At 36.6% G+C, this 13,220-nt stretch overlaps 1 protein-coding gene across 1 annotated transcript; it reads left to right on the top strand.

Annotated features, from left to right (window-relative positions):
• Positions 1-620: 620 nt before the first annotated feature.
• Positions 621-4,822, top strand: LOC127242357 (uncharacterized). The gene is made up of 5 exons (XM_051261867.1): positions 621-1,536; positions 1,618-1,679; positions 1,820-3,634; positions 3,738-3,870; positions 3,964-4,822. The coding sequence occupies exons 1-5, from the start codon at positions 1,371-1,373 to the stop codon at positions 4,656-4,658; spliced, it is 2,871 nt and encodes a 956-aa protein (XP_051117824.1). The 5' UTR covers positions 621-1,370; the 3' UTR covers positions 4,659-4,822.
• Positions 4,823-13,220: the final 8,398 nt, after the last annotated feature.

Raw genomic sequence — 13,220 nt, 5'->3', positions numbered from 1 at the left:
ACAAATGGGGAGTCATAACATACCTAATCCATAAAGTAGAGAGTGCAGACTAATTCATTTTTAATAGGGACTGAATTGTAAGTGACTTTATCTGACAGGGAGTTAAATCCAACTCTCCCTTAATATATATATAAAATTATTATTAATTATTTTTAAATTAATTAAATATTACAGTGACTTTGACACGAATGGAGTAATAAATTTGAAGCACGGAGTACTTTTATTGCACATGCTCTATGAATCTCATTACACTTCCATCCTGTTCTTAACAAACAAAGCGGGGTCCATGTGGCCCATTAAGAATCGGGCGCAGAGATCCATGGACCTCTCCAAAATAAACAATATCATTAGAACCAGACAAAAAGGTCTATTTTCAAAGCTACAGCTACACCACACCATGGCCTTAGTTTATCACGCAAAATCAAATCAAATAGTAAGTTAGCATAGCAATAACAAAAATAATAGGATTTATAACCGCGATGCGCATGGGGGGCTCACATTAGCTCCACTGCGTCTTATCCTACGCTCCTTCCCCCACTGTCCTCACCACTGCATATATCAGAGAGCAGCCGTTTTCACCAGCTCAGACGCTTTTGTCAGCGCCCAGAAGAAGAAGGAAAAAAAAAAAAAAAATTATTATTATAATAAATAAGAGCTTGATTTTCGGTTCTCTCTATCTCGGTGCGGGTGGTTTTGGTTTGGTTTGGTTTGGTTTACCCAAAAGGCAAAACAATTGCCACATCATTGTATCCTTCTATCGAACAAGATTCCTCCTTTTATGCATTTATGTGCAGCCGATTGTGCCTTTTGAAACTTCCTGTATCTGCAATCAATCTCATTTTCAGTCTTCGCACACCATCTGCTTTGCTGAGTGTTTTTTTTTTGTTTTTCTTTAGAGTTGCTCCTCCATTTACATTATCTAATATCTAGTGTCAGTTTCAGGTAGACACTGTAGATAATGGCGTTTTCATCACCGCTAATCTCTTGAAATCAATCAATCAATTCTTTTTTCTGGTCTGTAGAGCGAGCATTTTTTTTGAAGGGAGAGAAATCACGCCTGCCACATGGCGCTGTCACCAATTTGAGCGAGCACTTTGGGCATTTCGTGTTAACCCACCTTTGCCACTATTCATTTCCTACGCAGCCGTAGAAAAATGTGACAGTTGAAGAGAGAGAGAGACCTTACCTTTTGTTCTCGAGTGTTTGTCCAGAAGAGAGTGAGTATATTTCCTGGTGTGATACGATAGAGATCCAATATTTATGAAGGACATGGCTGGTTTTTGTGGAGAACTTCCTTTTGGGGAGGTTGTTTGGTTTTAATTATTATTGTTATTATTAGTTTTTATTTTATTTTTGCTGTGGTTGGAGGAATGGGTGATGCATTGGAGAAACCAGCTGGATCTTCCTCTTTAGCTGTTGTGGAGAACAGACCCAAAAAGCATGGAGGATGTGTCGGCATTTTCTTCCAGCTCTTCGATTGGAACCGTAGATTTGCTAAGAAGAAGCTCTTCTCCAAGAAACTGCTTCCACCCGCAGGTTAGTGTTTTCCAAAAGCTTCTTTGTCTTTCTAAAGTTTTGGGGGCTAAATAGTTTGTTCGTGTTTAATTAACTGTTCAGATAGGTTGAAACCATCGTCGAAGAAATTTTGTGGGGATGAGAAGCAGCCAAAGATTCGCTTGGTATGCAGCTTCTTGTTCATTGCTTGTTGAACTGAGATGTATCTATATATATCTATATATATATTGGTACATTGTTCCTTAGTGTTATCTATATATTGTGTGCAAATGTGATGATGATTGTATGTATGTATGTATTATAGATTGCTGATGAGAATAAAGGTGGTTTTCCTCATGGAAAGAGCTGTAGCAATGGTGGTGTTGATCAGAAGCACGAAATGCAAATGCGTGTCCCTGGATTGGTCGCTCGGCTCATGGGGCTGGAGACGATGCCCACAAGGAGAATAATTAATGCGTCCAAGTCGGGGAGTTCTGGAACTGGAAGCCGTAAGCAGCAGCAGCAGGATAAGGGTAAGAAGGGTAAGAAATTGGTAGAGAGGGAAGAAGAAGAAGAAGAAGCAGAAGAAGAAGAGGAGTTGATCAGTACTGTTACTGTGGAGGACAAAGATAAGCCTGAATCAAGGCCGCCGAAGCTTCAGAAGACATTGTTAACTACTAGTGTAGTAAGTAGTGTATCTGAGAGGTCACAGCCACAGCCACAGTCACAGGCGGTGATTAGGAGGTTTGGTGTGGAGAAGCTGCCACAGCGGTCGCCATCGTCGTCATTTAAGAATGCTTTGTTGTCCAAAGCAAGAAAGCATCATCATCATCATCATCATCATCATCCAAGGCTTCCCACTCCGGTCCCAGTCAAGAGTCCAAAAAGTGGTTCACGGAAGGGCTCATCAAGGCTGCTTATCGAGGCAGCAGCGTCTAGAATCTTGGAACCTGCCGGATTGCAAACAAGCAGAAGATCCAAGTGCGGGCTCACTAATTATTCCAATGAACATCCTAAGCGACAAATGTATTCGGAGGACCAATGTGGGCAGCACCAGTGCTTGAATTGTACTGGCTATTTGCTGGATAGTTGGGGAGAGGAGGAACATGTGGTTTTCGAATCTCGTTCCAGGGAAATAAGTAAGCCAAAAAATTCTTCTCCTAATTACTACTGTGGCATGGAAGACAAGACCGACATAGACAACAGCACTACCGTACAGCCGCATATTACATTTACATCGTATAAATGTCCATTAAGTGAACAGGGAGACCCTTTGAAGAGGATGCCCGTTTTATCATTCGGCTGTGTCCCTAAGGCACAAAGTGAATGTGATCAGATGGATAGCCCGAAGATTATTAATAATAGTAAAGTATCATCGAGAATATCCGTTCCAAGTTCTGTGAATGCTACAAGTGTGGGCAATAACATCAGTAGGCCTCAGCTGCCTTCTAGAAGAGACAACCGGAAATTCGATTTGGAGAAAAGAATGAGTAGCAACAAATTGAGTGATACCGTATCCCCAGGGCGAAAGCGAAGGTCAAGTAATTCATCAGGCCATGGTTTCGAGAGCTCTAAAGTGCCCCCCTACCAAAACTACAATTTTCATCAACCAATGATGGGAAATCAAACAGGATGTTACAACGGCCATGTTGTCGACCAGAAGTGCATTAGAAACAGCTCTTTGGTAGCTGAGAATGGCCAGGTCGGCAAAACTGCTGTTTCATTTCCTCTTCATTCTCCTGTGAAGTCAAGGAGTCGAGTTTCGGAAGGGAAGGTTAAAAACAATGTGCATTTTGGTGAGGGTGAACTGCTACTACTACAATCAACCACAGGCAAACATGGTAGAAAGAAAAGGCTCGAAAAGCCACTCCCTCGACTGAGCTTGAGCAGAGATGGAGATGCATTGGGTGCTCTTCTGGAGGAAAAACTGAATGAACTTACATGCCAAAAAGAGGATATCCAAGGAGGTACCCCTCCATTAAAGACAACTGCCATGATTCTGCAGGAGCTGCTATCTGCCTTGACATCTGAGACATCATCATCCTTTCAGCCAGAGGCCAACTTCCCGACCATACCTGAACCTGATGGAAGAAATGGTTGCAACTTTCTCCCTGATTCAACCACTTCGAGTATATCACAGGTGAACACAGTGTTCCTTCGGTACTTGTGGTGCTGTGCTTATCACTTGTGTTTTCTTTTTATTGCTTGACTTTGTAAATTTGATCGGAACATCATCTATTCAGGGTAGGGCATCGGGAAGAAGGTTATATGTTGACCATCAACTGGACAGTGACCATCTAAGCCCGGAATCTGTTCTCGAGGCTTATTGTTCTACGGAGAGCTGTCCTTCCAGCAGGAGTATGGATGAGTTCTATGGTGAGACTACTGACAATTAATTAGTTTTTCTATTTCTGTTGGTTCACTCGCATATACAAAACATGTCTGATGTTGTGATTTTAATTTGTTCAGGCTATAAGATGGTCGCCGAGTCTACTGAATGCTCCTACGACTCACAAGGGTGGTTGTCGCCTAACTCAGAGCCTTTGGATGCAATGAAAATCCATTTGAACAGAAAAGAATTGATGACCCAAGTCCTGAACAACGTATCCGAAGTTTTATGCTCCAGTAAACTTGCCAACTGTGGATTGAAGGGAATCGATCTTGAGGAGGCAAGGGAGGTCTTATTACATGCTGAACTGACATTCCTCAATGCTCGGGGACAACCATCTCCAATCAAACATTTGGTCCTCGATGAATTAGAAGCGCTCGCAGGTGTTCTTTGGATGAACTTTGGTTGCTCGCTCGGGACTGAAGACGAAAATGAGGTGCTGACAAGATTCGTCTTTGATTCCATTGTGGAGCACCTTGGGTCGAAAAAAAAGCCAAGAAAGGTGCTGCAAACAAATGGTAAGATGTTGATGGTTGAGAGTGAGATTGAGATGGTGGAGGCTGTTAGAAAGTGGGAAGAAATGTGTCGAAAGAGCCTGGATGAGGTGGTGGAGAAGGAGATGGACAGATCCGCCGGGGAATGGACGCAGTGTGAGAGTGAGGCGAGGGAGACGGGGGTGGGGATCAGTGTATGGCTGTACAATTACTTGGTGGAGGAAGCTGTTATGGATCTCATCATCACCTATTACATTAAGCAAGAGAGCGAGTTGAGTTAGAAGTAGTAGTAGCAGTGGTAGTAGTAGTAGTTAATGAATGCAATGTAAGAAGGCAAGTGTGTATTTTCTACAGCTTAAAAATATATAGATGCAAAACCGTCCTGCGAATCTAACATGTCTTTTCTATATTGATTTTTGTTCTTTCTTGAAATGGTAATTCTATAATTCAACATATAGTGTGATTAGATGGGTAATTTCTACACTTTATTTCAATATAATTTAGATATTAAATGTAAATAATTAATTTTAAATGATATTATTTCACACCCATGATAAATGTATTTATACAACATAATTATAAATATCAACCTCACAAATAAATTGTTTGTTTGCCGATAAATCCACCATGGGACAGATAAATTTAGGTAACTCGATTCAATCCACCAGTTGGTGTCGAGCCATACGGGCTAATCCACGGATTTTTTTTTTAAATTTTTATAATTAATATAAAAAATAATTACATAGCAGAGTTTATATAAATATTTCAAAACAAAATATTAAATATCCTTAGTTGGTATATATTTTTTTTGAAAAAAAAATTGATAATCGAAAATATTTAAATAATAAATAAAAATTATTTTTTATAGATATTTCAATATAGAGCAAATTTATTTATTTTTATCTAATTTAATATCATAATTATCAATTTTAATCCAAAATGATTGATTGTTGACTTAGAAAATATAAAAATAATATAGAAAATAATTAATTTTAAATATTTTAAAAAATAATTGCAAAATTTATAAAAATAATAATATATTAATATATATTCTTAATAATCATAATTATATATATTTCAAAATTTATAAAAATAATAATATATTAATATATATTCTTAATAATCATAATTATATATATTTCAAAATTTATAGTAAAAATTTTAAAATATTTCTAGAACTCAATTATCTAATCATTTCTTTGAATTTTAAAATATTGCAAAATTGAAAATAGCTTAAGCCAACACGGTAGTGTTGAGTCACAATAAATCATTTTGATACTAAAATTGATAAATTTTTATTTGAGTGGGACCAAAATTAATATTTTTTTCGATACGATTAAAATTGATAATTATGATATTTAATGAAAAAAAATGATTTTTGCTCTTCAATAAATTATAGAAGAAAAAAACTAAAAGATAATAAGAGATTAAAAAATTAAATACTCCATCCATCCAATAATAATTCTTCTTATTTATTTTTTACAGGCGAATCTAGGTATATTAGTATTTTATTAAAGTATTAGGACAAAAATAATGTATGTAAAGATAATTTTACCCTTATTTTTTAGTGTAAAAATAATAATACGATGGTCAAATAAAAATATTTTTGTATACACATGAAATGTAATTTTACTAAAAAAAAAAATAAAAATATTTCAATTGACGAACTAAAATAGAAAAAATGAAAAGATTTTGAATGATCAGTTAGAATGATTAAAACAAATATTAAAAAATTGAACAAAAAAGATTGATATCGACGAGACAATAAAAAAAATAATAATAATAAGGAGAGTAACAACGCTGTTTAATTGGTTTAACATAATTTGAATTTTTTACCAAATTAATTATTTGATTTAATTTAATGTAAAATATCTTTAAAAATTACCATAAAATATAATACTCATTCAAAATTTTATTTACTTAATTAATTAATTAATTAATTTTTAAAGTAAATTTATTAATATTAGTATTTGATATGTATATAGTACACAAAATGTATAAATAGTTAAATTTACCCATAAAAAATATGTTAGTTAAATAATATCAATGATTTTTTTTTAAAAAAAATATATGTAAAAATTTAAGATTTCTTTAAAGTTATATAAAGCATAATTACTAAAAATAATAATAATGAAAATGATTAAAAAAAAGACCAAAATAAAAAAATAGATAAAATTATTAAAGATATATTATAATTTTACTATAAAAAAATTATGCTTCACTGGGGGCTCACACTTCAAACCTACGACCAACTTGGGATGACTCATTTAGGCCCCATTTTAATAGACCTAAAAAATTAAAACTCAACCATTTTTGAAATTAGAGTAGGGCAGGCCGATCCAACATATTCAATTCATTATGACAGTTCTAATTTAGATGTTTGTTAATATATATATGTTTTACTTATTTATTAGTATTATTTTGAATTTAGTTTTTGGTACATATCACGTTGGCTAGTACTCCTACGAGTAATCCATCCTATGTACTTGTGGATTAACACAAAAACAAGTCAGAATAAGTCACATGCAAGGTAATCTACAACGAGAGGAGATTAATTGACAGGAGGGTCATCCAAGCTGGTATCACGGCTAAAATTAATATCCATAAGCCCGACATTGGTAACAGAAGCTCCCTCGGCCAACGATGCGGACACCATATCCTTGGTGCCTGGTTCCATAACAGTGGTAACCGACATCGGTAGAGGATAGGTCAGCTGGTTTTAGTTGTTCAGGACGCGAAGAGGTCCCCCGGGCTACCATATCAGGCCAGGCCAGACGCAGCTCCTCTAATCCTCTCTTGTCTCGCTGGAAATTCTTCTCGAAGATGATCTTTTGTCCGCGAAGCCCCAACAAGGGTTCATCCAAAGTACGTGCCCGACCATATAGTTCTATCCTCTGGGAGGTCCTGGCAGCAAGGCTTGCCGCCACTTGATCCAATTCCGGTGGAATCTCCTTCAACCGTACTTGAACGCGGCTTAATTCAGCCCACAAGGCCACCTCCTCATTGCGTAGACCTTCTACATAAGTCATGTCGTCCTCAGCTCGTTGTTTCTCATCCAATAAGCTCTAGGTATAGGTTGCCGTCTCTTCCTCCAGGGCCGCCAGCTCTTTGAGCTTGTTATCGTTTATGCTGCGAAGACCCTGCAATATCCTCAATCGTCCAGAGGCCTCGCTCAAGCTATCAGCAAGATCCTTCAGCTGCCTCTTGTGGTCCGAATGCAGAGGCATAGATGCAGCTGTAACGAAAACGGATGCCTTTAAGGAGTCCAGAATCTTTGAATTTTGTGGCAAAGAGGATTGATAAGCGGAAAAGGGATCCCGGTCAAGCCCACCGAAATTCGGTGGGGAAATGGTGTTCCCGGTAAGATCCTGATAAAAAATATGCCTCTACATCGGCAGGGATCACCACCGGAGCAGGAGGGACAACCCAAGATGCGGACATCCTTATACTGCTAGGTCTGACTAGCGTAAGGGAATAAGTCTGGGTGACTTGACCGCCGCTTTCGAAGTGAGATCCTCACAAGAAACTTGCACGGTTACACTAATCAGAGCTAGTCGCAAAAGTAAGCCAACAATGTATACTGGCTAATACATGGAAAGAAGACGGTGAGGAAACGGGATCGTTCTGTCTGAGGGATCTACATGATAGCGAACATAAGAATATATGACATATGACTGGAGGTTTGATATGAAGAGGAAAACATACTTGAAGAGGAGTTGGTGACAAAGTCAGTTCCACTATAGGGGCAACAACAGATACGGAGGTAGCCTTTTTAAGATGAGCCTCCACGATCATCAAGGAAATAAGAACCCATGTTATGAATGCAAAATCGTCCAAAAGTTACCTGAAGTGAGGGCGGCGATAGAGCTTGCTGTTTAACAGTCCGTTTGGGTCATGACTTGGGCATGGCAAGCCGCGAAATCAGCCTTCAGAAGCGCCGAATTGCAGAAACAGATGTAGGACGGGCGCCCAACACAGAAGGTGTACATGTTGTACAATGGAAAACGATTATATTAACATGCACTACCAAACTGTATGGAAAATAAGAAAGATCACCTGTAGTTGGGGGTGCATATATTTCCTCTACTCCATCGGAAACATCATCGGCAAACCTTCATCATCCGAATGCTCGTCCACTAGCTTAACCAAGGACAACCATAAAGTGGTCAGGTTCACGTGGGTAAGAAAGGCCGTCCACCATTGATCAAAGGAAGGTAAGGTGCTCGGGTCGAGAGGATAAGGCGAATGCGGAAGACCCTTCAATTCATGAATGTAAATACGCCAAGCATCAACGCTGGCCGACCCCAAGGTCTGATCCGGACTAAAAGGGAGCTGCAAAAGAAAGTTGAGCAGAAGGATCCCCTGAGCCAACCCGAATTGACGGGCATAGTATTGAGGTTGGTAAACGTTCCCAAATAATGGATTATACCGGTAACCCAAGGCCAAACCTCCAATCAAGACCCGGGCAATCAAGCATTTGTTCTAGCATACCATGCGGAGTGCATCGGCACTTGCATGGGCGTCAGCACCAAAAACTGTGGGGTGGCTAGCCAAAGGACATAAATCACCTGAGATCGATCAACCTCGTGTACGAGAGAATAGATCATGGAATGCAGATTACCCTTGAAATAAGGTACGAGGTGAGATGTGGGCCTAAAATCGCTAGTTGATCAGACGGGAGGCCAGGATATGGATTGAGGAAACCAAGAAACTATAACCGCGGCCACAGCTCGAGGAATCACAAGGGGCTGACCTTTATCGGCTCACGGGAAGTCGAAAAAGAGAGTTTTTCTAAAAAATTATTTATACCACGGTACAATAAACCCAAGAAATATGAAGCCAAATCTAGTTCAGCACCGGAGACAATGGCATTCAATACTGGCTCGGCCTCTCGGATTAATCCCTTCAATGCGCAACATGCGAAGTACTTGCTAAACCAATATAGGAGGAATGTATTGTTCTCATAAGGTTCGACGGTACCAGAAAGCTTATTCGAGGCAACTACAGTAGTATTATTGTCATAAGTTACAAGAATAGGTAGACGATCGGGCTTGCAAGACGGAGACAAATGAGGTTCTACTCATTACGAAGGCAACCCTAGAATGACCACTACAACCAACACAGTGGGAGTCAAAATACCGAAAGGGAATACAAAGGCATTCATATTCGAGCTCCAAAAACACAGTAAAGCCCTAGTCATAGGAGTATCACGGGGGAGGGAATTGGTACATAACGTCAACATATCTCTGATCCCCAATACTTGCCACCATACGTCAAAGGAAGGTTTCAGCCTATCCATCCACGATTTAAATTCTAAAGTATCATTAGCAGACGGAATATACGAAAAGGAAAACTAGTAAGATTAAACCAGGGTTGAACAAACAAGAATTTACCCCCTCTGAGGATGTCGTGGGAATCCTCGGGCACATCTCCATCATCCCTTACGAACGGCGCGAGCACCCGCTGACCGCCACTGGACGCGGAAGTTGCATCTCCTGAGAACGCCATAGGGATATAGCTGCTTTAGGTCCCCGGTTTAGCTCTCAAAATTGGAAGCCCCTCCCCCTGTGGTGGACAAATCATCGAGCTGCTGCCTTGAACCGCCAAGAATCGCAAACCGCCGCTGTGAATATTCAAGAACCGCCGAAATAGTCGCCGCGGAATGCCAAATCACCACTGTAGTTTGGACGCTGAGGTCGTTGCGTTTCAGCCCAGAGGTTTGGAGACCTGATGTTGCCGGCAAACAAAAAGGAGAATAAAGGATGGTGGGTGATTTTTGGGTGTGAATGAAGTAAGGGTTTTGATCGACAGAAGAAGAAAATCGATTACCTCGAGAAGGGGTTATTTGAAACGGAAACAAAAAGACTCGAGGGGGAGTAAGTGATGGACAGTGACAACGATGTGATATGATACCCGCATGAAACACTCAATTTGAACAAAATTATCCGGACCACAAATTAAGTTGTGTCCAGAAAAATTTTTTGGAGGGCATTTGTATACATCCACAATTAAGTAGGACCAACCCAATGCATCTTCGGCTAGCCCAAACAAATCATAGGCCCGTTTCACCGTCTGGCCCATAGTTGAGGAAGGCCCATCCGAATGCAAGCCCTCAAGAGGGGCCAAGTTAGTTGGTGAGGGGAGATAGTGGAAGGTTGTTGCGAAATGGATGAAATCAAATTTAATCCAAATAAGTCAAAAATAACGAGGAAAAGATTATATCAGACTACACGCCATTGACCATCAATCATCATCTTTTTAATTTTTTCTCTGCAATTTATTTTTCTCTATATTTTTTTTTCAAATTTTTTATAGCTTTTCTATTAATTTCAATTTAATTTCCAGCTTTCTTTCTTGTTTATCAGTCTTAGTTTGTTTTCTTTTTGCATTAATTATTCGTTAATCGAGACATAGCCCGAATCATTTCTTGATGAGGCCGGGAAACCCTTCGAACAAATTGATTCTGACAGAGTTTTCCAATTAAACCGCCGGAGGTGATTTTTTACGACAAAGATTATTTTTTTAAACAAAGAAGTGTGAGCCATTGTGTTACTTTGGTTGTGTTTCTTTAGGCCGGTCTCGGAAAATTTAGGTTTGAGTTTGGTTTTTATTTGAATTTTAAGATAGGTTTGAGTTTTTGTGTTTCTTTTGTATTTGAGTTTGGTTTGGATTTGAGGAGTTTTGATATGTATTGATTTGATGGATAATGAATATAATAATATAAATGTGTACTAAATTTAAATGAGAAAATTTATAATGGTACGATTTTATTATGAATTTATATTATATCCAACCTATATATATTTAAATTTTTACTTATTTGTATTATAAAAATTTTATTTTCTACAAAACGACATATATTGTATATATTTTTATTCTGTAATATTTTTAATAATAAATTATTAAACAAAAACAAACACAACAATAAAGTTGGAGTCAGTCTGCCGCTCTGTCGGCAATATACACTACAAGAAAAAATTATTTTTGTAACAAAATATTTGTGTCTCTAAATCTACTTTTTCCGTTACTAATGACATTAGAGACGGAATTAGGAATGGAATTACGTTAGCTACGTGAACTTTAGGGACGAAATTCCATTACAAATATATTATTTTTTTGTAGTGATAGAAGCAGCCCCGGTTTGGGGTTGTTTACTGTACAAACAATGTTTGCATAGTAAAAAGCTCCAAACAAGCTGAAGAAACACACCATTTATTTTACATTTCTCTTGAAAATGCTCTAAATTTAAAAAACGCTTTGACATATGTGCATTTGAAGTCTATTTCTACGTAGAGTCATTGTCTCTGCTCGAAAGAAAGGGCGGCGGAGAGGATAGGGACAGAAAGGATAGGGAGACAAAAGAAGAAAATTAGAATGAGATATGTTTAGGTTTTATTATTAAATACTATCTCCATCCATTTTGAAAAGAAACCTTTGAAGTTTTGTAGAAAATTAAGAAATTATAGTATTTTATTAATAAAAAAACCTTTGGAGTTTAGCAGAAGATTTAAAAATAATAGTATTTTGTTCGTCAAAAGCAACCTTTGGAGTTTTGTAAAATATTAAAAAATAATAGTATTTTATTGGTGAGCGGAAGTGTATAAGAAATTTTGACAATTTACCACTTCGGTATAAAGTATAATATATTTTTAATTTAAATAAAAATTAATAGTATTTTGCTATTAATGTATGATTATTTTTACCATGAATAGTCAAGACGGGTGAGAATAATAAAAAGTTACTTTGAATTAGGATAGTGGGAATATAATTTTTTTTAAAAAAAAAATATAATATAAAGTAGATTTCTTTTTATATAAAACAAATACTATTTGATTTTTTTACCTTAATATAATTAAACAATAAAAAAATTTGTGTAGAACTAAGTTTTGAGAGAGAGTTGAAGTAATAACTTTTAATTTTTTAGTATTATTCATGAAATTATTCATGAAATTAATTTCGTGAGTAAGTTCTCACAAAATTACTCACAGAACTATATTTGGTGAGTAATTTTAATTACTCACCGACTTAATTTCGTAAATTATTAATTCTGTGAGTAATTTTCAAGAGTAAAATATATATTTTTTTAGTTGAAGATACATTCTGAAACTATATTGGATTGATCTAAAACCCTTTCTTGTCTCTAATTCCGGCTTATATAGCCTCAAGAAATGTTGATCCTCCGTTGCTTGAAGGTCTTATTTTATCCTTGCTTGAAGTTTGTCCATTCTACTTGAAGTTGGTGATACATACGAAAGTGATATGGATTGAGACCCACAATTTTCTTCTAAAGTTGTGTACTTCAACTTTTTTTAAAATCATCGCATTGTAGTATGTTTTGACTTTTTTTCTTTTTAATAATAGGTTTTTTCCTATAACAATAATAAACATTAAGAGTGTTTTTTTTAGGTCAGTTTGGAAAATTTGGGTTTAGGAGTTGATTTTTATTTGAATTTTAAGATAGATTTGAGTTTTTATGTTTATTTGTGTTTGAGTTTGATTCAATGGGTAATTAATATACTAATATACATGTATATTAAATTTAAATGATAAAATTTATCGTTGTATGATTTGATTATAAATTTATATTATATTCAACATATATGTTTAAATTTTTATTTATTTGTATTATACAAAATTTTATTTTTTACAAAATGACATATATATTGTATATATTTTTTTAATCCTATAATTATTATAAATATTAAATAATTAATTATATGTGTACTTTAATTTTATTTTTTAAAAAAATAGAAACAAACACGGCAATAAAGTTGCAGTCTGCAGCTAAGAGAAGCAGCCCCACTACGAGGTTGTTTACTGTGCAAACAATGTTTCCACATTAA

Source organism: Andrographis paniculata, unplaced genomic scaffold (genome assembly GCF_009805555.1).
Source record: "Andrographis paniculata isolate CXL003 unplaced genomic scaffold, ASM980555v1 Contig86END, whole genome shotgun sequence".
NCBI classification, from domain to species: domain Eukaryota; kingdom Viridiplantae; phylum Streptophyta; class Magnoliopsida; order Lamiales; family Acanthaceae; genus Andrographis; species Andrographis paniculata.
Note: the sequence above shows the minus strand (reverse complement) of the source record. Positions and strands in the feature narration are given on the sequence as shown.

Bases quoted from the DNA above. Each gene is read 5' to 3' on its own strand.
- LOC127242357 (XM_051261867.1), top strand. From the start codon at position 1,371: ATGGGTGATGCATTGGAGAAACCAGCTGGATCTTCCTCTTTAGCTGTT. The intron at 3,635-3,737 runs GTGAACACAGTG...TCATCTATTCAG, and splicing joins CCACTTCGAGTATATCACAG to GGTAGGGCATCGGGAAGAAG. The intron at 3,871-3,963 runs GTGAGACTACTG...TAATTTGTTCAG, and splicing joins GAGTATGGATGAGTTCTATG to GCTATAAGATGGTCGCCGAG.